The 22,237-nt window shown below is 41.3% G+C and overlaps 1 protein-coding gene and 1 long non-coding RNA gene across 2 annotated transcripts; one reads left to right on the forward strand and one right to left on the reverse strand.

The window, feature by feature from the left end:
• The first annotated feature begins 216 nt into the window (after positions 1–216).
• LSM4 (LSM4 homolog, U6 small nuclear RNA and mRNA degradation associated) lies at positions 217–9,030 on the forward strand. Its single transcript, XM_026698917.2, has 5 exons — positions 217–424; positions 1,791–1,832; positions 4,334–4,432; positions 5,649–5,832; positions 7,862–9,030. The coding sequence occupies exons 1-5, from the start codon at positions 422–424 to the stop codon at positions 7,951–7,953; spliced, it is 420 nt and encodes a 139-aa protein (XP_026554702.1). The 5' UTR covers positions 217–421; the 3' UTR covers positions 7,954–9,030.
• LOC148128412 (uncharacterized) lies at positions 8,412–21,961 on the reverse strand. Its single transcript, XR_015741333.1, has 2 exons — positions 21,575–21,961; positions 8,412–10,994 (listed from the first exon to the last, which is right to left on the reverse strand). It is a non-coding gene; the product is annotated as an uncharacterized LOC148128412 (long non-coding RNA).
• Positions 21,962–22,237: the final 276 nt, after the last annotated feature.

Genomic DNA, 22,237 nt, shown 5'->3' on the forward strand with positions numbered 1-22,237 from the left:
TACACGACTACAGAAATTACAGTTTTATTTAAAGTTAAACAAACTTTCTGCTTGATTGCAGGCAAGAGAAAACACAGAAACTCTCCACACACAAAAAATGATATTGCACATGTATAAAATAAGCCCTGGCAGGTAAGCGCAAATTCTTGCTCCGTTAAAGGGAAACAGAAGATCCCAGTTATGGCTTGCATTGCATTGTGGGTACTATTACCCCCTCCCCTTCGAGGCATGCGCTACAGTAGAGATAAAATACTGTACGTCTCCTTTAGGGTTGGATTTCAGGAGCCTCGACGGAAGCTTCTCATTGGTCGTCCGGCATTATATGCTGATTGGCTGTAGAACTAAGTCTTGGCTTAAGGCGGGCGGAAGTCCAGCAGGCGGAAGTAGAAGTTGACGTTACTGTGGCATAGCAGATAGAAGGATGGTGAGACTTGCGAATGGGGAAAAGGGAGCCAAAAATATATATGTTTCTGTTTTAGCACAAGGCTTAAGAATACGAATTAAACTTATCGAGCCTCACGGTTACTTAAGGATAATTGGGGCTACTTATCCCAGCACCATTTAGGTTAAGAATAATTGTGTGCTGCCCTTAAGGAAGCTTGCTCTCCAAGCATGAATTTAGGATCGCCCCTTTGTAAAATGTGGCTAGGCTGTTTCTTACTTCGTGAGTAGGATTCACTGAGTAGCAGCATGGGTTGCTGAGTTTGAGCTTGGGCTAGGATTATGGAACTAAAAGCAGGGTAAAGAATCGGGGGCCAGCTTGTTTTGTGAAAGAGTACTTTTTGCATGAATCATGAAAATGAAATTGTTATTAAACTGTAGATATTTAATTTGATCTACAGCTGTTTTTTATGGTGCTGCTTTTTTATAGTTATAAAAAGCCTTGACTGGAAGAAATGTCTATTAGGGATTTGTTTAAAGCATCTAAAATTAGTGTTACTGTACCTGCTAATATTACTCTTGATTATTTTATGGTTTACAATGAAGATAATTGAAGGGTTTTTCTGGAAATATATCTTGCCTTAGCATGAGCAAAAAGATGTTGGTGTTTGTAAAGCTTCATATCATCATCATCTGTTTATGATGTAGGATTAAATGCAGTTTTGGTCTGTTAGCCAAAGAAATACTATTGATGTGGGATTAAATACAATTTTGGTCGTCCATCGTCCTTAATTTGAGTTCTTCCAATATGGTTCTAGAAATTGAGACAATGTTGATCTAGTTTTCAAAATATAAAAACTATTATTGGATTAATACCATTATGGCTAACCGAATTTGGCAGTGAAAGGCTTGATCTGCTGGTTTATGGAGAACTCTTTAGTCTAGCTAGCTGCTTAAAGGAAAGCAGTGAAAGGATCTTTTTTTCATAAACATTAGAGCTGAGGGATTGGTTGAAACTTATTTCCATCTTAAAATACCTCAAACTTAGAATTTGTCAGTGGTTGCTAGCCATGAAAACCTTGATCTTCAGAGATAGTCCATTTGAAAACAATGTGCTGCTGATGAACACACAATAAAACAAGGCAATTATCTTTCCGTTGTGTTGATGCTGTTGATGTTTTGTGGAGCATAATGGGAATAGGCTACAATAGGAAGATGGTTTTGGATCCAGATGCCATTTCTACTTTTGTTGAGAGCAGGAGGAGTACTTCACAGTGCAAGGCAGTCCCCTTACAAGAGGGACAGCAAATATTGTAAAAAAAAAAAAAACCCTACAAGATGAAATTGCTCTGGGAGCTTATTTATACACTGGGCATGTTTCTCAAGCTGTTGCAATTTCTCTATTACAGCTTCCATTATCCTTGCTGAAAACGGCACAGAACCACCCAATGGTAAGTTATTAGACTTGGTTATTAGGATCAAAGTGTAAGTCTTTTAATTGTAAAGAAAGCTTTTGTGAAGTTTCAAAGTACAAGTCGTCCTCGACTTATGATCCCAATTGAGTCCAAAATTTATGTTGCTAAGTGAGACATTTGTTAAATGAATTTTGCCCTGGTTTACAACCTCTCTTGCCACTTGTTAAGTGAATCATTGCAGTCATTAAGTTAGTAACATGGTTGTTGAGTGAATCTGGCTTCCCCATTGACTTTCCTTGTTGGAAGGTCGCAAAAGGGAATCACATGACCCCCTGGGACCCTGCAACCATCATAAATATGAGTCAGTTACCAAGCATCTGAATTTTAATCACATGAGCATGGAGATATGCTGCAACAGTCATAAGAGTGAAAAACAGTCATAAGCCACTTTTTTCAGTGCCATTGTAACTTTGAACGGTCACTAAATAAACTTTTGTAAGTTGAGGACTACCTGTATTTGCTGTAGCTCTTGATGCTTTTTATGACTTCTATGTATTATATATCTTATGTTAGGATCAGATAATGACCTGCAAATATTTAATGCTTAGCAAAGCTGTTGTTCCAATTAGTGTCTAAAAATAGAAATTTGCTAATAGTGCTTTGATTTTTTTTCAAAGGAAAAAAATGTATTAGTACAATTTTAGAAAACAGTATTTCTTTGGCCAATTTATTGTACATTCTGTTTCCATATCTATTGGCCTGTAAAGATTTTCCGTAGTATAAATAAGCAAAGCAATGCATTTATATAAAATACTTTTAAAATGTAAGCACTCTGCATTTATTTTAAACCATTCTTTATATGCTATATTACAAATATTTTGCTGGGTAATCTAAAATATAAAGATATATAGCATGTAGAAGACCAATAATACAATTTTTTTTAATCTTTTCAAAGAGGAGAACAAAGTTTCCAGAATTAATTATAACAAAGAGAAGCAATCTGAAAATGTTAAAATGAAAGTACTCTTTAATGATATATTAATATATAATATACACTGTAGTGTTCATGAATATCAAACTTGCTCATTTAGTGGCCCATAAGTGGACAATTTTCAAATAATAAAAGGTGCTTAATAGTGTAATTGAAAGCATGCTAATTTAAGTGGTGTTATAACTGATAAACTGTTCCATTCCCAGAGATGTTGAATGGCTTGCAATGTTAATGCCACTTGTGATGCTGGTTTTGAACTATAAAATTTTGCATGGATCTGCATTTGTGTACTTAAAAGAGTTTTTCCTACTCTAGTCTGAAACTAATCTGACCTATTAGATCCATCCAGAGAAAAACATAAATAAAGCAGGAGGTATTGCTTCTCAGTGGATCCGGGGAAAAAAAAGCATAAAGAGAGCAGAAGATAACTGCTTCTAGTGACAGTACCAGTTTTCTGGAAAAGTCTCTTAAGATATCAGGTTGCTGCCATCCACCATATAGGAAGTTATCAAAGATAGATCCATTTTCAACCCCCAGTGAGTCCCTGGCCAGATTCAGCTTGGAGGTATGCAAGTCTTTAAAGGTGACACCTAATGCCTTCAGTTGCAACTAAATCTGGCAGCCAGTACAGTTCCTACCAGGGACAGCCAAACAAAATCCTTATATTGGTCCTCACTGCTTCTTTTGCTTACAGATAGAGAGGGCTTTTAGCTATTAGAAAATACTTAATTGCTGATGAGGTACAAAAGCATGCCCAGACTGTACATGTCAGTTAAATTTATCAGTCTAGTAGTACAAATGCACAGTTATTGTATTTTTACATGTGTGTTGTGAAAGCATCTTTCAAATTCACCAAACCCAACCAACATTATCCTAGTAGTTGTGCATTAATCTACTGTGGTGCTTAAAAGTTTGTGAGTCTTTTTGAATTTTCGATATGTAGCTTTGGATTATTTTCCTCAATAAATAAATGGACAAGTGTCATGTTTTGGATTCATTTGTTGGGTTCTCTTTAGTTTTAGAAAATATGGAGAATACATGTTTTAGGTACATTTATGCAGAAACATTGGCAATTCAAAAGAGTTCACAAACTTTTAACAACCACTAAATGAAATGCATAGTCCTGTGTATGTGTGTCCCTGTTTTTGCAGCTTTAGAAACTAGTCCCTCGTGGATATTCACTGGCCCCTATGCTGTTTTGTACCAGCACTCCCAAGTTCCAGATGTTCCCACCCGCTCTGAAGCAATGACAAGAACCAGGCTGAAAAAATACTATTTAAAAATCCAATTGCAGTATGTGAAACAGTCAAAACACTAAAAATTATAGTATATTGACCTAAATGTCTCCTGAAGAAGTTTCTTGGATGAGAAGTGAAACATCAAGGAAAAGTCCAGTTGCCTTTGGAAAAAAAAAATGCACCCTTGATGCACATGGCCTATTTTGTTTCAGGACTGGAACATTCAAAGTTGTTCTAAAGTCACCCCTCTAATTAAATACTCCTTTGAAACTGAATTTCTTCTTATATTGCCTGTTTTGCTTTTCCAGCTGGTGGAACTCAAAAATGGTGAAACTTACAACGGCCACTTGGTTAGCTGTGATAACTGGATGAACATCAATCTTCGAGAAGTTATCTGTACCTCAAGGGTAAGGACAGCTATCCTTTTCTGTTATGGATGACGACTGCCAATTTTTAGAAAGTAGGAGGACAGAAATAAAATCAGAAGAATGACTGTGTAGAAAACAATTATATGGGTTTTAGGAATTGCTTGAACTTTGACCTTTGTTGCTGCAGTTAAGCCAGATCACCATGGTCACCATTTCTCATCAATTTTGCTTGTTAGAAGCTGGCTCAGAAAGTCACAAATGCAATCATGTGCCACGAGGGCACTAGTAAGTGCGAGGACCAGTTGTACATCATATTTTTTTCAGTGCCATGTTAACTTTGGTCATTAAGCAAATAAGGCATAAGTCGAATGCTACCTATATATAACTCAGTCTTGTTGATCCTAGTTCTGTTTCTGAATATTTTATATTTGTACCAATAAAGGAGAACATTTGTAGATCAGGATTAAAATGAGATCTCCTTGGTGCTGTCTCAGCTTGCTTGTTTTCTTGCAGATGTTTTGATATCCAAACCATGTAACAACATCAGTGCTAGTAAGGAGTGCTGTTTGCTAAGGAGTTTATATTCTGTCTGTGTGGGTAGTCTTAGAGGTTCTATGGTTGGGCTGTAAACAGCCACACAGACAAAATATAAACTCACAGCAAACAGCACTCCTTACTAGCACTGATGATGTTACCTGATTTGGGTAATGAAACGTCTGCAAAAGAAAACAAGCAAGCTGAGAGCACCGAGGACCCCTTATTTTTTATTTGCCAGTTGCCCACTAGGTGGTGCTGTCAGCCTGACTTCTCCCTCCAGATACCAAATTGGCCTGGCCTTGATAGCCTTTTGGGAAAAAAAAAACATTTTGCTTCTTGACTGAGAGAAATTTGAGAGGGTAAAACAACATTTGGTTCAGAAAGAAGAAAACATAATATTAATGGGTCACAAACAACGGGAAGGCAGTGAGAATGCTCCCTTTAAAATAACTGTAAAATAACTTCTTTAAGCCATTTTTTTAATATGTCAAAAAACAACTTTCAACATACATCTGACATAAGGAACATTATTATTTTTGGAGAACTCAAATATTTGGTGTATCTTTCCATGATACTGATTTTTAATCAGACCATTGTTTTGTAAAAAGATAAGGAATATAAATCCATATAATTCAACATTCAAAATACTCTCAGGCTGCTGAGGGTGACAGTAGTCTGATGCTGCACATCCTTCTTCCTTGTGTATTTTCTTGGAAAGGATGGAGATAAATTCTGGAGGATGCCTGAATGTTACATCCGTGGCAGCACCATCAAATACCTGCGAATTCCTGATGAGATCATAGATATGGTGAAAGAAGAGGTGGTCTCCAAAGGCAGGGGCCGTGGTGGGATGCAGCAACAGAAGCAGCAGAAAGGCCGCGGCATTGGTGGCCCTGGGCGAGGTCAGTCCTCTATTTAATCTTTGGAAGAAGTTTGGAAACTGCTTTCCTTGGTCATTAAAATCTCAACACTTGGAGCAGTGGGGTTGAAAACTTCCTGAATGATCCCATTCAAACATTACACTAAACTAAGCCATAATGTGTTGCTTTTAGGTAGGATTTTGTTTGAAGCCATAACGGGGTTTATTTAGGAAATTCTGGCTAAATTAAGCCTGACTAAGCAAAGCTGTAAGTCTTACCCATTCACCTCTGTTTCAATAGGAGCTTAGCTCCACAGCAGGAATGGTAAAGCAAACTCTGCAGCTATTCAGGCTCTGGCCAATGTAAGGGATTGGTTTAGTATCCCCTTGCTTCAGTTCTTGTACCAAAGTGTAGGATACAACTTTTCAGTAAATCTTGGTATCCTAGCTGATGTTACATCTGGAATATATTACATTTCACCTTTTTAGTATTTAGGGCATTTGTCAGGAGAGGTGGAGTGTTCTGTTAGTACTTCTCAGAAGTTTTCCATAAATATTAAAGTCATCCAACCGTGAACTCCATAAGTGAAGTGCTGTGTGAAGTTCCTTTTCATCTGCCCTACTTGCCAGCAGTTTATCAGATCATCATAACAGATAACAGATAATCAGAATTGGAAGGGACATTGTAGGTCATCTAGTCCAACTCCCCGTCCAAGCGGGAGACCCTACACCATTTCTGACAAATGGCAGTCCAATCTCTTCTTGAAAGTCTCAAGTGATGGCACTCCCACAACTTCCGGGGGCAACTTCTGTTCCATGGGTTGATTGTTCTTACTGTCAGAAAGTTTCTCCTTATTTCCAGGTTAAATCTCTCCTTGTTCAGTTTCCATCCATTGTTCCTTGTCTGGCCTTTGGGTGCTTTAGAAAATAGCTTGATTCCTTTTGTTTCTGTGGCAGCCCCTGAGACACTGGAACACTGCTATCATGTCTCCCCTGGTCATTCTCTTCACTAGACATAATTTGAAGAAGAGGACCACCTTTTTATTTACTCCATCCCCTAAATCATCTGTATCTACTTGTGTCTCAGCTTGGCCGTATTTCCTCTGAGGACACTTGAAAGGGCAAAGCGAATGTTCTTCCAGTTGTCATTCCCCCCCAAATGTACTGCAAGTTTCAAGGCAGAGTCCATTCCTGCCTTTTTGTTAGCTGCATATAATTGGCATAAGATTTGTTTAAAAGATAAATCGTTAGTATCCTAATAGTAGTCTAACTCAAAAAGCTTTCCCTGGAGGCATTTGGAAGATCACACATTACTTTCCTAGGACGTTAGAAGAGCAGTAACTCTCAATGGCACTGATAATTTGGCTCAAGCTCTCCTCAATCAGTTAATCAGTGGAATAGCTTAGTTCCAGAAGCGGAGGGTGCGTCTCTTCTTAAAATGACTGGGCAGCCATTTATCCAGAACAGTATAGGGCTCTTGCTTGAGCATTCTTTCTCTTAATATCAAAAGTTGGAGAGCAAGTAGAAGGAGGCAGCGATTTAGGAGTTTCTTTAGCCTGGATGCATGTTTCTGACACCTATTGGCAACAGGTTTGCTGGATTTTTTTGGTCCAGCAAAATTCTTCCTACTATATGGAGCATGCATTGCTAAGTGCTGGCCTAGAAATCAGGAGACGGTGAGTTCTCGTCTTGCCTCAGGCATGAGAGCTGGCTGGATTACTTTGGGCCAATCACTCTCTTTCAACCCATCCCACCTTACACGGTGGTTACGGGGAAAAGAGAGGAATATTTATGCCCACTGCCTTGAGTAACTCATAAAGTAAATTAAAGTCAAAATTAAAAAATGTAATAAATTTAAGTGGCTTATTCAGCAACCAATTGTTAAACAAAGCACCTGAACCCTGACACTGTTGATCAGTACTGGTCATAAAAACCTGGCAGAGATTGATCTCGGAGAGGTCTGGTTGATACGTACCTGCTCATCATGGTGTGTGTGATGTGGGTGGTATTGTCTCCAAGCCCCTCCCTCCCTCCCTCCCTCCCTGAGGTAATGCTTCCCTTTCTGTTTACAGGAGTGTTCGGAGGTCGTGGCCGAGGGGGAATCCCAGGGAGTGGCCGAGGTCAGCAAGAAAAGAAGCCAGGGAGACAAGCGGCAAAGCAATGAGAAGCTGAACTGTGGCCGGGGAGTGCTCTGCGCCCAGATGCTGTGTCATTGGGACATACTAGTTTGCTGTCTCCCCTTAACAAAACAAAAGTTGTACTTTTTTAAAAAATGTGAATAACTGGGATATTGGACATCTTATGAGGGTTTACACGTGTTTTACCATTCAGACATGTAGTTTAGCTTCTGTTTGAGTGGGCACCGATGGAGAGGGCTCAACGGACTCCCCTCTTCTTGGAATTACTAAATGACTAGCTTAGCCAAGTTCACATTTTTTGAAATTGGAGAGATAATGTGCAGTTTTTGTGTGTGAGCAGTTTCATTCTAATTGATAAAACCATGAAATGCATTTAAGCAAGCAAAAATGGATTGTGTTGTGAAGATTTGCAATCCTGGGTTCTTGGCAGCCAAAATTCCCAGAATTTAGCAGCTGGGGAGAAGAATTAAAGCAATGAAACAACTTACCTCGCGATCTTTTTATTGTCTAGCGAGATAATTTTTTAAAGAATTGGACGACTTTGAAGAGGGAATTCAACAACTTTGCCTTTCAAAGGCTTACTTTTTCGCCCAGTTTGAGAAATAATACTTTTAGTGACCTATAGAGACTGTTTTCAGTGCTGAATTTCTGTTTTAAACAACTGAAATGTGGCCTCCCTTGCCCACATGGAGCAGCTTTTCTGTAGCCCAAAAAGAGAACACCCGTATCCCATGGCAAGCCTTAAACTGAGGCAAGATTTAGAAAAAGCTGTACTTCAAAGGTTTGGATCCAGATGCTGGGCTCCATCTGTCCTGACTAATTTTGCTAATGATCCATACATAGGAAGTGAAATTTCACAAGTTCCACACACACAATACGCTTCAAAGTGTCCTAAATGGAATTAGGTGTCTCAGCTGAAGAGGGAGGTAAAGATTGGATTTCAGATGACAGTTTCAAAAATACCATTTTAGAAGCAGCACTTAACATAACCCATTAGTCAATACTGATAAAAACAAAAAGCAGCTGCAATATTTTGGGTAAAAACATTTTTAAATGTTTTTGGCCTGCTGTCTGTTACAGGTGGAATAAAGTTTTATCTGTTACTGTGTGTGTATGTTTTAGAAAAGTGGGTGGCAATGTTAATGAGCGGGCCTGTGAAAATGTTATCCAGGTATAGTAATCACACTCAAGAACAGGTAAACTCCCTTTTTTCTGGCCTGTACCGGATTTCTTCTCTTGCATAGCATCTTTTTCCTCTTGGAACAGACCTTGTTTTGCTTTCTTTCGTTTGAAAACTCCAAGTGAATGTTGTCTGGTTTTTGAGGCCTCCTTTTACTTCTGTAGGCAGATGGGACTGCACCTTTTCTTACAGATGGGAAAGACAGGATTCACCTGGGAGTCTATTTGCTACGAAAGTTATTACAAGTAATCCTCAACTTATGGCCAGTCACAACAGACCCACCCCAATGGTTTTTATGACCCGGATTTGAAGTTCCAATGGCTGCTTCCCACCCCTACCCCACAAGTCACCTAACTGAATTTTGGGCACTTAGCAACTAGCCTGCACTTATGGTCGTTGGCAGCATCTTAATGTTCATATGACCGCTATTTTTATTTTTTTTGCCGGAAACCAGCATCTACCTCTGGTTTCTGGCAAAAAAAACAACACCCATTGTGGAAAATGGGTTTGCTTAATGACCACTGCAAAAAAACTTTAAAACAGGGTTGGTCACAAGAGCGTGTCTACTTACAACCGTCATGACATACAATGAAAATTCCGTTCGATGACGGTTATAAGTTGGGGACTGATCTGTATATGATTTTTGGTTGGGGGGTGGTGGGGGGTTGGCAGGGCAAATGCAAATAGTGATTGCAGAAAATTTCATTCTTTCCCACCCAGAATCTGGTGTTGCCACCATTTCTTGGTGGTGTGCCATATTCGTCATCAGACGTTGGCGATCCTATTTTTATCAGCAGTCACATGAAAAAGTGCTGCTAAGTTTTGTCCCTTAGATTTGGGAGCCATGATCATCTTCTGCCTGGACCTCATTTGCCTTCATTATTTCCTTGGAGGACTAAGTGAAGTAGACCGTATCTTTCTGGATGTCGCATGCCATGTCCAAAATATTTTAACATTCCCTTTTTTATGGTTTTGATGATTTCCCTTGGCTTTCCCAGGCGGCTTATCACCACTTCATTTCTGATTTTGTCAAGCCAGCTTATGTGTAACAGCCGCCTGCAAATCCACATTTCAAATGCTACCACCTCTTGCCATTCTCTTAACCTGGAAGGCATTGTTTCTGTGTGCGAGGCAATGGGGTTCCAGGCACAATAAGGTCTCTCTCCTGTAAGCAAACTGCACCACATGGCGTGACCCTTAAGGAAAACCAGCTTCTCTGTTGCTCTTTCCATGACTGGTGAACAGACAGTTGGCCTTTGTTTTTTGGGGGGGTGTGGGGGGATAGGTGCCTCCCCCAAGAGCACTTTCTTCACACTTGCTTTTGCAGGCCTGGTGCTGGCTCAGCTGTGCTATGACTCACTCACTCCTCCCCAGATCTGCGTCTAGAATAGCTGCACAAGAGGAGGAGCTGTACAAATACTTGGAAGCCTGCGCTAAGTAACTAAAAATAATTGTGTCTCAATCCTTCCCTCCCTCCTTATTTTTATTAATGTTCTTCCTTTCCTGATGCATTGTGGTTAGCCGCCACAGCCTAAAAAGCCTTCAGGCTGTGCTCCAAGGAAACTGCAGTTTGAAAATACCCAGTAGAAAGCTCACCCTGAATCTTGGAGTACAGCAGGAGAGAGAGAGAGTTCTGCCCTTGTTCTTGGCACCTGCTCAGCCTCAGCTGCTTTGCCTGTCTTGATGAGATGCCCACAAAAGCAGCAGGTGGATGTTGCTATATATGAAGAGGCCACCTGCTTAAATCAAGGAGTAAGATGTTTTCCAGGCCTTCTCCACCTGGGAAGAAGCCTTGCTTGGCCACTTCAAGCATCTTTTCTTCAGCGTTGGTCAGGCCAGGTGTATCAAGCTTGTAAAAAGTATTTCCCTTTGTTGAAATTCCAGCAACTGAAATGCAAACATGGAGATTCTCAGTATCATCCAGGTCATGGTTGCCCCAAAAGTGCCTTTCAAGAGGCAACTGGACTTTCTGTTTTTTCTTTGAAGGCATTTCGCTTCTCATCCAAGAAGAGCTGAAGAAGCTTCTTGGATGAGAAGCAAAATGTCTTCACAAAGAAAAACCAGAAAGTCCAATTGCCTCTTGAAGAAAGCCCCTTTGGGTTAGCTATGGAGAATTTAAGAGGCTGTTGAGTAGAGCTGGATTTTTTCCCTTTGTTCTCAAATCTTGTTGACGACAGTACAGGTAGCCCTCAACTTACAACAGTTCTTTTAGTGAACTTTCAAAGTTACAACAGCACTAAAAAGTGACATGACTGTTTTTCACACAACCATTGCAGCCATGGTCACATGATCAAAATTCAGATGCTTGGTGACTGATTCATATTTATGACCATTGCTGGGGTCATGTCATCCCCTTTTTGCAACCTAACAACTGTCAATAATTTAATAACTTGAGGGATTCACTTAACAACTGTGGCAAGAAAGATCATAAAATGGGGCAAAACTCAATAAATGTTTCACTTAGCAATAAATTTTGGGCTCAATTATGGTCGTAAATCGAGGACTACCTGTAGAAAACCAAAATCTATTTCCTTCAAGGTACCAGTAGTCAGCAGAGTAATCACCTTTTTCTCCTACACTCCTTGGAGGCCAGTACAGCACAAATTAAGAATACCGGAAGGAACACAAGCAAAAGGACTTGTGCTAAAAAAGTGAACCAGCTGTAAAATGGCCTCTCTGGTAGAGAGATGTTGAAAATAAAGCATAAGTTGAACTGTCCTTGTTTGGTCAGTAAGTTTTTAAGTTTAACTGAAGCATCCAGGTGGGTTGAACAATGGAGGACAAGCTGTCTGGAGTGGTGTGAAGCCAGCCCTCGTCCCAGCTTCTAAATTGTGATGCGGAAAATGGATCTTTTAACAACTCAAGTAAAGATAGATGCATTTACACCAGGAAAAAGTTGGAGATCTGATCAAGGGTACATTTCTGTCTTGCCAATCCAAAAAAACTGGATTTAACTGTCCCAGAAAGATTTATTGACAACCCCCGAGCCAGTCAGATAATGTGTTTCCCCGAAAATAAGACCCAACCAGAAAATAAGACCTAACATTTTTCAGGATGCTCGTAATACAAGCCCTACCCACAAAATAAACCCTGGTTAAGATCATCAGCCAGGTGGACTGCATTTAGTTACCGTATTCCCCCCCCCTAAAATAAGACCTAACTGGAAAATAAGCCCTAATGCGTCTTTTGAAGCAAAAAATTAATACATGAGCCATTCTTTATTTTGGGGGAAACACGGGTAGCTGGGTGACCTCAGGGACCCCTCCTAAGGGCTATATTTCTTGAGCAGCCTTCCCATGTAAGTCCATCCATGTTGTGCTCTTAACCTTGAATGTGTGCATCTTAAATCAAAGGGATGACTAAGAGCACACCCAGCTCTTTTATATCCAGTTCTAAGTATAGTGCAGTAGTTGGCTAAATGTCAACTAAGTACAAGGCTCCAATAACCTTCAGGGCTGGTACTGAACTGGAGGGATGATGAGGTTTGAAAGGCATATGACATGGCATCCTTTGGCTTTGAGACAAAAAAGGTTCATAGGTTTGCCTTTGGAGTTCCACACAGCAGCGTTGTCTTTCTGTTGACCAGCAAATTACTGAAACAATCAATGAATGAAATACAGCAGAGCTTTAGTTCAACAAACTGCTCTAGAAAATAGGATGAGGTGAAAATCTTTTAAAAGAAACGCAGAAACATGAGTTTCTGAACTGCTGTTTTTCTTTGCAACTCCCCAACCCCAATTAAAAGAGCAGACTTTTTAAATATCCCCTTTAATTCCAAAGTGCACTGGTGTGGCACTGATATATGCTGTCAGGTACTGTTTAAAGGTCTTCGGGAGAAGCAGTGCAGATAGTCTGTTCCCTAAGTTTCTAGCTCTCATGTTTTCTGACTCAGAATTTCTAAGAACTGGTTATCTAGTTCATTTGTTCTTGTTTTATCCTTACTATTAATCAGTTTTGAATCAGTCTTTAAAATGTTGCATATTTTATGTGTGTTATCACATTCATGAGCAGCAATCCAACATCCATAACATACAGAAAGAAAAGCGGGGATTTGGCTCTGATGGCCCAATAGGAAACTTTTTAAGAAGAACATGACATTGATTGTGAACTGGAAAGACCTACTACCTTTTGTTAACTTTTTGAAAATACATTTTAAAAATGAAAATATTCATCGTGGGCTTAATTACCAAGATTTATTTTGCATGTCTTAAAAGTTCCAAATTACAAACTGCTATAGAGATAGTCCTTGACTTACAACTACAATTGGGACCAGAATTTATGTTGCTAAACAAGGACATTATTAAATGAGTTGTGCCTGATTTTATGAATTGAATGCTTTATTTAGCCAATTGCAGTGGTGGGATTCAAATAATTTAACAACCGGTTCTCTACCCTAATGATTTCTTCCAACAACCAGTTCATCAAACTGCTCAGAAAGTTAATAACCAGTTCTCCCGAACTGGTGTGAACTGGCTGAATCCCACCATTGGCCAAGTGTGAATAGACACACAAGAAATTTGTCTCTGGTACAGAAGCTGCAAAGCAACAGAATAATAATAGTACCAATAGTAGGGGAATGACCTTTTGAATGACTTTTTTGTCATGTTTGTTAAATGAATCACTGAAGTTATTAAGCAAATCCGACTTCCCCAATTAACACTGCTTGTTAGAAGCCAGCTGGGAAGGTCAGAACAACAATCAAATCACCCAGGAAGCTGCAGTCGTTTTAAATACACATTGATTATCAAGTGCCCAAATTTTTATCAAGTGACTGTGAGGATGTGGCAATGGTCATAAATGCAAGGACTGGTTGTAAGTTGTTTTTTTGACTGCCATCTGACTGCCATTCACTAAGCGAAGGGTTATAAATTGAGGACCACCCATATTGTCTCATGATAATCTTATGTTAGAACTTTGTATCTGTGCCTCTTGTAGGTTCCCAAAACGTCACAGCTTGGGGCAATATTTGATCCCAAGAGGTCCTTATGGCTTCAATAGAACCTGGTTGCCAGACACCATCACCAATTATTGCCAAACTTTTGAGAGATGGGGGGGAGGGTTGAGCTGGAAACGCCTGTGTTTTAATTACTGGGTGCCTGTGCAATTAAAACTAGAATTCTGATTGAAGCCAGGCCGGCTTTCCCTCCCTCCCATCGCAACTGCTCTCATCCCTGGCAACAATCCAGGAGAGAGGCCTGCAACAGATTAAAGGCCCTGGAAGCTCTCTTAACCACCTCCACTGGGAGGGAGGGGGCTGGTGCAACATGTGCACAAGGAGGCCCAAGGCTGGGTGAGAATTTGCCATGGAGAAGGGCTCCTTGAAAACTTGCATCAGGATACAGTGTATTGGGGCTGGAACACTTGCATCCATTTGGAATCTGAATACCTTAATGGGGGTGGTATCCCACATTAAAAGGAGGCCCGCATTCCTGCAACAGCAAGTGGGGCCCTCCCGAAACCTCTAAGGCAAGTTGTGGGTGTGCCCCACATGTCACAAAGGTTTAAGGGCGGCCTCTGGTTCAAGCTACCTTAGTATTTCCACAAAGCTCGCCAACCGATGATTGACAGTCCAGAAGGATCACAAATATCTAAACTCTGAAAGGTAACAAAGGCTTCTTGATTAAGTTTTGGTATATATTTCTCCTGCATATTCATAAAACTTTTTACAGCGTTTCAGCAGCCTCATTTTCCATGTCTAACTTCCCCATGTTCCTTCCCTTTAATCTTGATGAAAAACACAAGGGCTGCGTAATAGTGTAAGATCCCTGCAGGATGCTAACCAGTCCTATATCAAGCACAAAACAGGAACGGATTGCCACATGGGCAAAGGAAGATCTGGGAAAGCTGATAACTTGACAAGCAGTACATAAATTTTAGAGGTTGCCTTAAAAAAAAAAAACCCTTTGTGTAAGGTCCATCTAAGTATGCATAAATGACTTTTTCTAGCCACACCATTAGTACAAGACTCACAAATGGGATATTTTTAGGTTGGGAAGGCAAGGAAATGGTACAGTAATTTCTTTTTGCCTGCTAAACACCAGTACAGGTACATTTGGGGGAGGGGGGGCAGGGTAGGGGACTGTTTTATATCACATGGAAAGTGTGAACCTGTCTGTCCGGCCACAAAACCTGTCTTAGCTCACTAATTATGGAGTAGTTGGTATTTTCCCCAGAACAAGGGTGGAGCCTGGGAAGGCTTTATTTAGGACGTAGGACTTCCTCGCCCTAAATGGCTGAGTCTTGCCTGTGTCTTTGATTCCTTATTCTCTGTAGAATCTGTATGTGGAAAAATACTCCAAAGGGCATAGAACAAATAGGTCCAACATAATTCCCCATCTCACCTCCACCCCTCTGGAATGGAAAGATGGGGAGAAATACAGTATATATGTCTTTTGGAGCAAAGAAGATCTGCAGGTTTTTAGAAATGATGTGCCCCACCCAAGATTTTGATAATCTCACAACCTGTTAAGAGATTATGGCCAACTTTTACTTGGGCTTCCCTCAGCAAATTAGAATATTTATGACACACCTCTTGCAAGTGTGTTTTAATTTTTCCATGCACCCTTTCAAATAAAATTTGACATATCTACCCTGGGATTGTATGTTGGAAGGGACTACTAACCCAGTTGTTTCAACTTTAAGATGGATGGACTTCCAACTCCCAGAAACCCCCAGCTAGCAGCTGAAATCCCATCTTAAACTTTTGAGATTGAAAAACACTGATCTAATCATCAACATAGACTAAAACTATCTCACTCTCTGGCTGCCCTTACATATCACCAAGAATTTATAAACTATGGTTTGTGGTTTAGTATGAGTTAGTTGTGGCTTATTCAACAAACTGCTGTAAGCAGGATGCATATAAGGTGTGCCTAAGATAAATGAAATATATATTTCTGATTGGTATGTGAAATGAGGGAATAAAATCTGAGCCCCACTTAGTCCAGTCCAATTCTGGAGAGAAAACATTTTGTGCAGATGTTGAGCTATAATTCCGAGTATCCCTTACAATTTCTCATCTTCGTTAGAGCTGCTGAGATAACATCTGGCACAGCACATGCCTGGATTGCCAGAGCAAGGATCTTCCACATATAACTACAGGATTCTCTTTTCCCAAGAATAGTTTCACAAGGAACATAAATCATGCTTTTTTTTTTACAAAAATACAATTATTGCCTAATACTTTTCTGTCAGATTTCATTTTAATCACCACTAGCATATAAATAATAAAGCCAACAAACACCAGCCAGTAGCATATTACCTGCTTATAAGCATTTTAAACTGTTCCTCTAATGCAGGGGTGTCCAACCTTGGCAACTTTAAGACTTGTGGACTTCAACTCCCAGAATTCCTCAGCCAGCAAAGCTTTGTCCACAAAGTCTTAAAGTTGCCAAGGTTGGACACCCCTGCTCTAATGTAATATTTCTCAATCTTGGCAACTTCGGGGTGTGTAGACTTCAACTCTGCACTGGTTGGGGAATCCTGGGAGTCGAAGTCCACATATCTTAAAGTTGCCAAAGTTGAGAAACCTTTTTCAAAGGCAAGATTGGAAACCTGAGAACCATTAAATGTGGCTGCATTACAAATTTCCATATCCTCCTTCATGACTTACATTAATTGATGCCGCTGGGAATTGTAGTTCTGTAAACAGGTCCAAAATTACATTATGGAAAGACTGGGGATTACGGAATTTATAGGTGACAAACTCCCAGGTTCTTCTCAGAACTTCAGGGATGTTGTAGTGTAGAAGGGCTTAGTCACTGCATTTTAAGGATGAGAGCAAGGGTCTTCAAACTTGGCAAGTTTAAGACTTGTGGACTTCAACTTCCATAATTCCTCAGCTAACATGACTGGAGGAGGAATTCTGGGAGTTGAAGTCTTAAAGCTGTCAAATTTGAAGACTCCTGGATTAGAGGCAGTGCTTGACTTATGATCACAATTAGGACCAAAATTTTCATTGCTAAGTAAGGTGGCTAAGTCATGGTAAAATTTTGACCTTTTTTGGCCATGGTTGTGAAGCAAATCACTGCAGGCGTTAAAGTAAATCACACGGTTAAGTGAATCCAGCGTTCTCCATTGACTTTGCTTATCGGAAGCTGTCTGGGATGCTACAACTGTCATAAATATATGCCAGCTTCCAAATGTCCAAATTGTGATTATATGGGGATACTGCAATGGACATAATATAAGGGCTGATCTTAAGCCATTTCATTTAGTGCAGTTGTAACTTCAAACAGTAGCTGAATGAATGGTTGTAAGTCAAAGACTATGTGTACTTTATATACTCCATATTTTAACGTTAGTTGCTCAGAGTGATGCATTAGAAATGGGTGGCCATATATATCAAAATAATTAATTAAAAGTCAACCAAAATCACATTATGGCATTGCTCAATGCACAAATCCAGCCAGTCATTCTGTATTTGAGGTCCTTGTTCCTCTTGTAGCAATTCTGAGAGTAGAAGTCAGTAGTATTCCTGATAAAAATACAGCTGCAAAAACTGTCACCGCCTTCCTGGAGTATAGTAACACTGCTCCTTTCACATCACTGATTTGGGAAGTCAAGACGTAAGAATCCCACCATTCCTTAGAACTTCTCCTAGAAACAAGCTGTTTTAGGATAGAGGAAATATTCTTTCAACAACTCCCCAATGTAAGACTTGCTGAATTAACAACTGATGTGATTCCCCAGAGAGCTGTGAAACAAAGTTCTGTTAGCTGGTGCCTTGTTTCTCAGGCATCTGCCTGTTTTCCATCTCCCTTGGAAAGCAAGCAGGCGCCATAGATTTTCCATGCTTTAACTCTGGGTGTGTGCTGCCTCGGATTAAAGCCAGCTGCCAAGGCCTCCCACCCACCGGTTGGCCTGCGTGCTGCGATATGATCTCACATCCACCCTTTTCCCACAGCAACACGCCTGCCGGCTAGCAGGGATTCAAAGCAGCAGCTCAGCATATGGCCTTTTCTGGAGAATAAGCACAACTGTGTGTATGTGTGTGTGATTGTACATTTAACATTAGGCAGGTCAGATCTCCAGAAGACACCCTGAGCTACATGGCCGATGTAACAATCATTTGCATGTTGCATGAATCAGCCCATGTGCTTAGCTTTCAATATGTCATGCAAAATGGCTTAATGCTTTAAAGCATGGATAACTCTGGACCATATTTGTCATAAACACCAGTCTGCGTTACGCCAGACCTCTTTGTTGTTAGTTCACTGCACTGAGGAAAGCTACACAGCCTGGATGAATTCAGCAAAAAGTGGTTCAGCTGGCAGCACTAGGTCTCGTTTAGGGCTTATGCTCATTTCTGTGTATCTCCTTCCTCGAAGTTATCAGAAATCCTGGTTGTGATTTTCAAGGGTTTTGGTTTTGTACGTTTGTGTAGTTTGGGGGTTTCAGGTAACTTACCTCTGAACTGTGAACAGCAGCATGCCTTGAGGCCTTTTGGTTCACATCTACCATTGGAACTGAACTGTTCATCTGCTTCAGTTTTGGTTTTTAAGAAATTTAGTGATCCAATCTTTTTTTCTACAGAGGTCCAAAAGGGAAGATCTCCCTCAGGGAACCATGGGACCCTTCACTCACTCCTTTAGAAGAGCATTTCTTTTGTAGGATTTAGAAAGCTATCTGCCTTTTCAAAGGAATCCTGCTTCACTTCGGTCTTTGATGTTTTCCTGTAGATACTTAATGTTCTCCTAATGCAGGGCTCTTCAAACTTAACAGCTTTAAGACTTGTGGACTTCAACTCCCAGAATTCCTCCTCCAGTCGTTAGCTCAGGAATTCTAGGAGTTGAAGTCCACAAGTCTTAAACTTGCCAAGGTTGAAGACCCTTGTCCTAATGAGTAACAGTGACACGCTGCTAAAAGTACCTTAAGTATATGAAGAAACAAGATACACCAAACATGTTCCTTTTTATTTATTTAGCCACCCATCTCACATATATGATGGAGGCACAAAAAAAATATATAATCAAAAATCGTAAAAAACCAAAAGCCAATAAACAACATAAAACTGCAGGACGGTATGATCAATCTCATTAGTAGTACACAGGTCGACTTACAATCACAATTGAGCCCAAAATTTCTGTTGCTAAGTGAAACATTTGTTAAGTGAATTTTGCCCCATTTTACTACTTTTCTTGCCAGTTGTTAAGTGAATCATTGCAGCTCTTAAGCTAGTAACAGGGTTGTTAAGTGAATCTGGCTTCCCCATTGACTCAGCTTATCAGAAGGTCACAAAAGGTAATCACATGATCCCAGGATTCTGCAACCATCATGAGTCAGTTGCCAAGCGCGTGAATTTTGATCCCATAATAATGGGGATGTTGCAATGGTGGTGTGAAAAATGGTCATCATTCATTTTTTCAGTGCCACTGTAACTTTGAACAGTCACTAAGAAAACTGTTTTAAGTCAAGGACTACCTGTAGTCATTTTGTGGACTCCATACCATACAGCTGGATCCCCAGGCCAGATGGCAAAGCTCCTTCTTGAAGTCCCAAACGGATTTTTTTTTTTTTTTTCAAGATGCAACTGGACTTTCTGGTTTTTCTTTAAAGATGTTTTGCTTTTCATCCAAGAAGCTTTTTCAGTTTTGACTGGAGGTAGGAAATGGAAGGATATCCTTGCAGATAGCTGATCATTTCCATTTTTTTCAGAGGGTCATTGAGGCACTTAAGAGGTTTATCTGCATCCTCAGGATAACCTGAGTGGTACAGATGGGTGTGGAGCCTTCTTGGAAAGGTTGAAAGGAGACTGGAGATGGATGGTGTCCTATCCCTCCCCCTCTGTTGAAAGAGGGCTGTTCAATTTTGACATAGATGGCCTCTTTGACCCCTCTTTCAAACCAGCCGTCCTGTATTCAAAATGTGGACTTTGCTGTCTTCAAAAGAGCAGCCTTTGTCTTTTAATGCAGGTGGACTGCTGAATCTTGTCCCAATGGGTTTGTTCTCCTATGTCAGGAGTAGGGAAACTTGGCTTTTTTAAAATCACTTATGGACTTCAACTCCCAGAATTCCTGAGTAAGCCATAAAAGGTTCCCCATCCCTGGCCTACTGGTTTTTCAGTTGTGAGGGAAATCAATTTTTGACTTGAATGGGACTGTTTAATATACAAATGCAGGACATAGGCCAGGGATGGGGAACGTTTTATGGCTCACTCAGGAATTCTGGGAGTTGAAGTCCATAAGTGATAAAAGAGCCAAGTTTCCCTACCTCTAACCTATGTTGTGCCACAAAGTTTATGAAGTGGTTGTTTTGTTTCCCCAATGTACAGATCTACACATGGCTCACTGCATTATACCACCTCAAGGACTCTCTAAAAGGATGCAAATGACCAGCTGACTCCAAGGACTATACCTCTTTCCTTTCTCCACCATCCAGCCAGAGGCGAAGCAGCTTCTTGGATCAAGAAATGAAACCTCCTCAAAGAAAAAACCAGAAAGTCCAGCTGCCTCTTGGAAAAGTACCATGGATGACTGAGACTCTCCATAGACATTCCTTCCCGAAGGGCAATAAAGTCAGGGCCAATATGACCTGGGGGCGGGGGCGGAAGATGATGCTCCAGCAGGGGTCTCCAACAATGGCCACTTTAAGCCTGGAGGACTTCAACTCCCAGAATTCCAGCTTTGCTGGCTGGGGAATTCTGGGAGTTGAAGTCCTCCAGGCTTAAAGTGGCCATTGTTGGAGACCCCTGCTCCAAAGGGCAGAGGCCCACAACCACGGTGGCCACTACCGAAACAAAGAGACCTTTTTTCTACGTCCGCGCTACTCCTCGAATTATAAAACAGCTGCGTGGGCTGAGCCTGCAAAAGACGGAAGGCCGAAAGCTGGCTGGTTTCTGGCTCAGCGTTGTCGTGCAGGCGCGTAAACACCGACTGCGCCACCGCCCTTCAGTCAGCCCCCCCACCCCGTTTTTTTTTTTCCTCCAAATCCGAAAAGGGCAACTTCCGGAGAGGAGGAGAGAGGTCTGCGCCTGCAGCTGCGTTCTTTTAAAATCCGCTTTGCAGCCAAAACAACCGCGGTCTCGCGGGACCCTTTGAGGAAAAAAAAATTGAGAAATTAAAAAAAAAAAGTAGGGGGGGGGGAGCACTGCGGCAAGACTGACTGACTGACTGCCAGTCAAGTCCCTGGGCTGCAAAACCCAGCCCTGCAGAAATGAATTGAATAAACTATGTTATTCCCTTGTCGGGTTATTATGGGAAGTGGAGAGGTGGGCAAGGGAAAGATAAGGGAAAGAATAGGCCGCATCTTCCAAAGTGAGGGACACCCCACCCCGCGCCTTCCTCTTTTTATAAGCGCACCAGCCCAGCCAAGCCAAACAGATCTGTTGGACGGCAAGCGCGCCACCTCCTTCTCCTCCCCCAGTTCAGTGCCGGGCTCTGACGTCACTAGTGACGCTTTTCCTCATCCGCCGCCATTTCCCCCCTCTCGCGCTCCTCCCTCCCCTCTCCGGCCTCTGACGCGCCAACCTGCGTTTAACCTCTTCCTGGGCGGCCTTCCGTCGTTGGTCGTCCATCTCAGAGCCGTTCCGTTCTGCCGACGTCCTCGGCCCTTTTGGCTCCTTCGCAGCCGCTGGGTTGGCCTAAATAAAGGCTTCCTTCCGCTCTCTTCCGACTCAGCGTGGAGATCAGCAGCTGTGCGAAAGACGTTCTTCGTGGCCGCCTTCCGTTTTATTTATTTGGTTTAGTTTTTTTTACCGGGGTTTCCCCCACCCCTGACGAAGCGAGAGAGCCGCCTTGCTTGCATGGCGCTCAGCTTTTAAAGTCTCGGGACACCTGTTAAGGCGGGGGGGGGGGGGAGAAGGAGATGACACAGTGCGAACTTCTTCCGCCCCCCGCGAATATTTTTAATGGTCCGAGGATCCATGGATCGCACGGAGAAATGTAACAGATAGTTTTTAAAGTTTTGCCCGGAGTTGTAAGCAGGCTGGATTCCTTGCATGTTATCGTCTTTGGATGCTCCTGCGTTGTTGTTTTTTGGAGCGTAACTTCTACTAATAATACAATGCTATTCTAATCATAATTGAACAATGTACCACTGAGGTTGCTAACTCCCAACTCCTTGTGGCCTCTTGGCTTTTCCCTTCTTTTCCCCGCAGTTTACTGCCCTGCGATAGCTGAGGTTAAGTTCGC

Source organism: Pseudonaja textilis, chromosome 1, assembly GCF_049901715.1.
Source record: "Pseudonaja textilis isolate UNSWEBS1 chromosome 1, rPseTex1.2, whole genome shotgun sequence".
Lineage (NCBI taxonomy): Eukaryota > Metazoa > Chordata > Lepidosauria > Squamata > Elapidae > Pseudonaja > Pseudonaja textilis.

Bases quoted from the DNA above. Each gene is read 5' to 3' on its own strand.
- LSM4 (XM_026698917.2), top strand. The intron at 4,433-5,648 runs GTAAGGACAGCT...TTTCTTGGAAAG, and splicing joins AAGTTATCTGTACCTCAAGG to GATGGAGATAAATTCTGGAG. The intron at 5,833-7,861 runs GTCAGTCCTCTA...TTCTGTTTACAG, and splicing joins CATTGGTGGCCCTGGGCGAG to GAGTGTTCGGAGGTCGTGGC.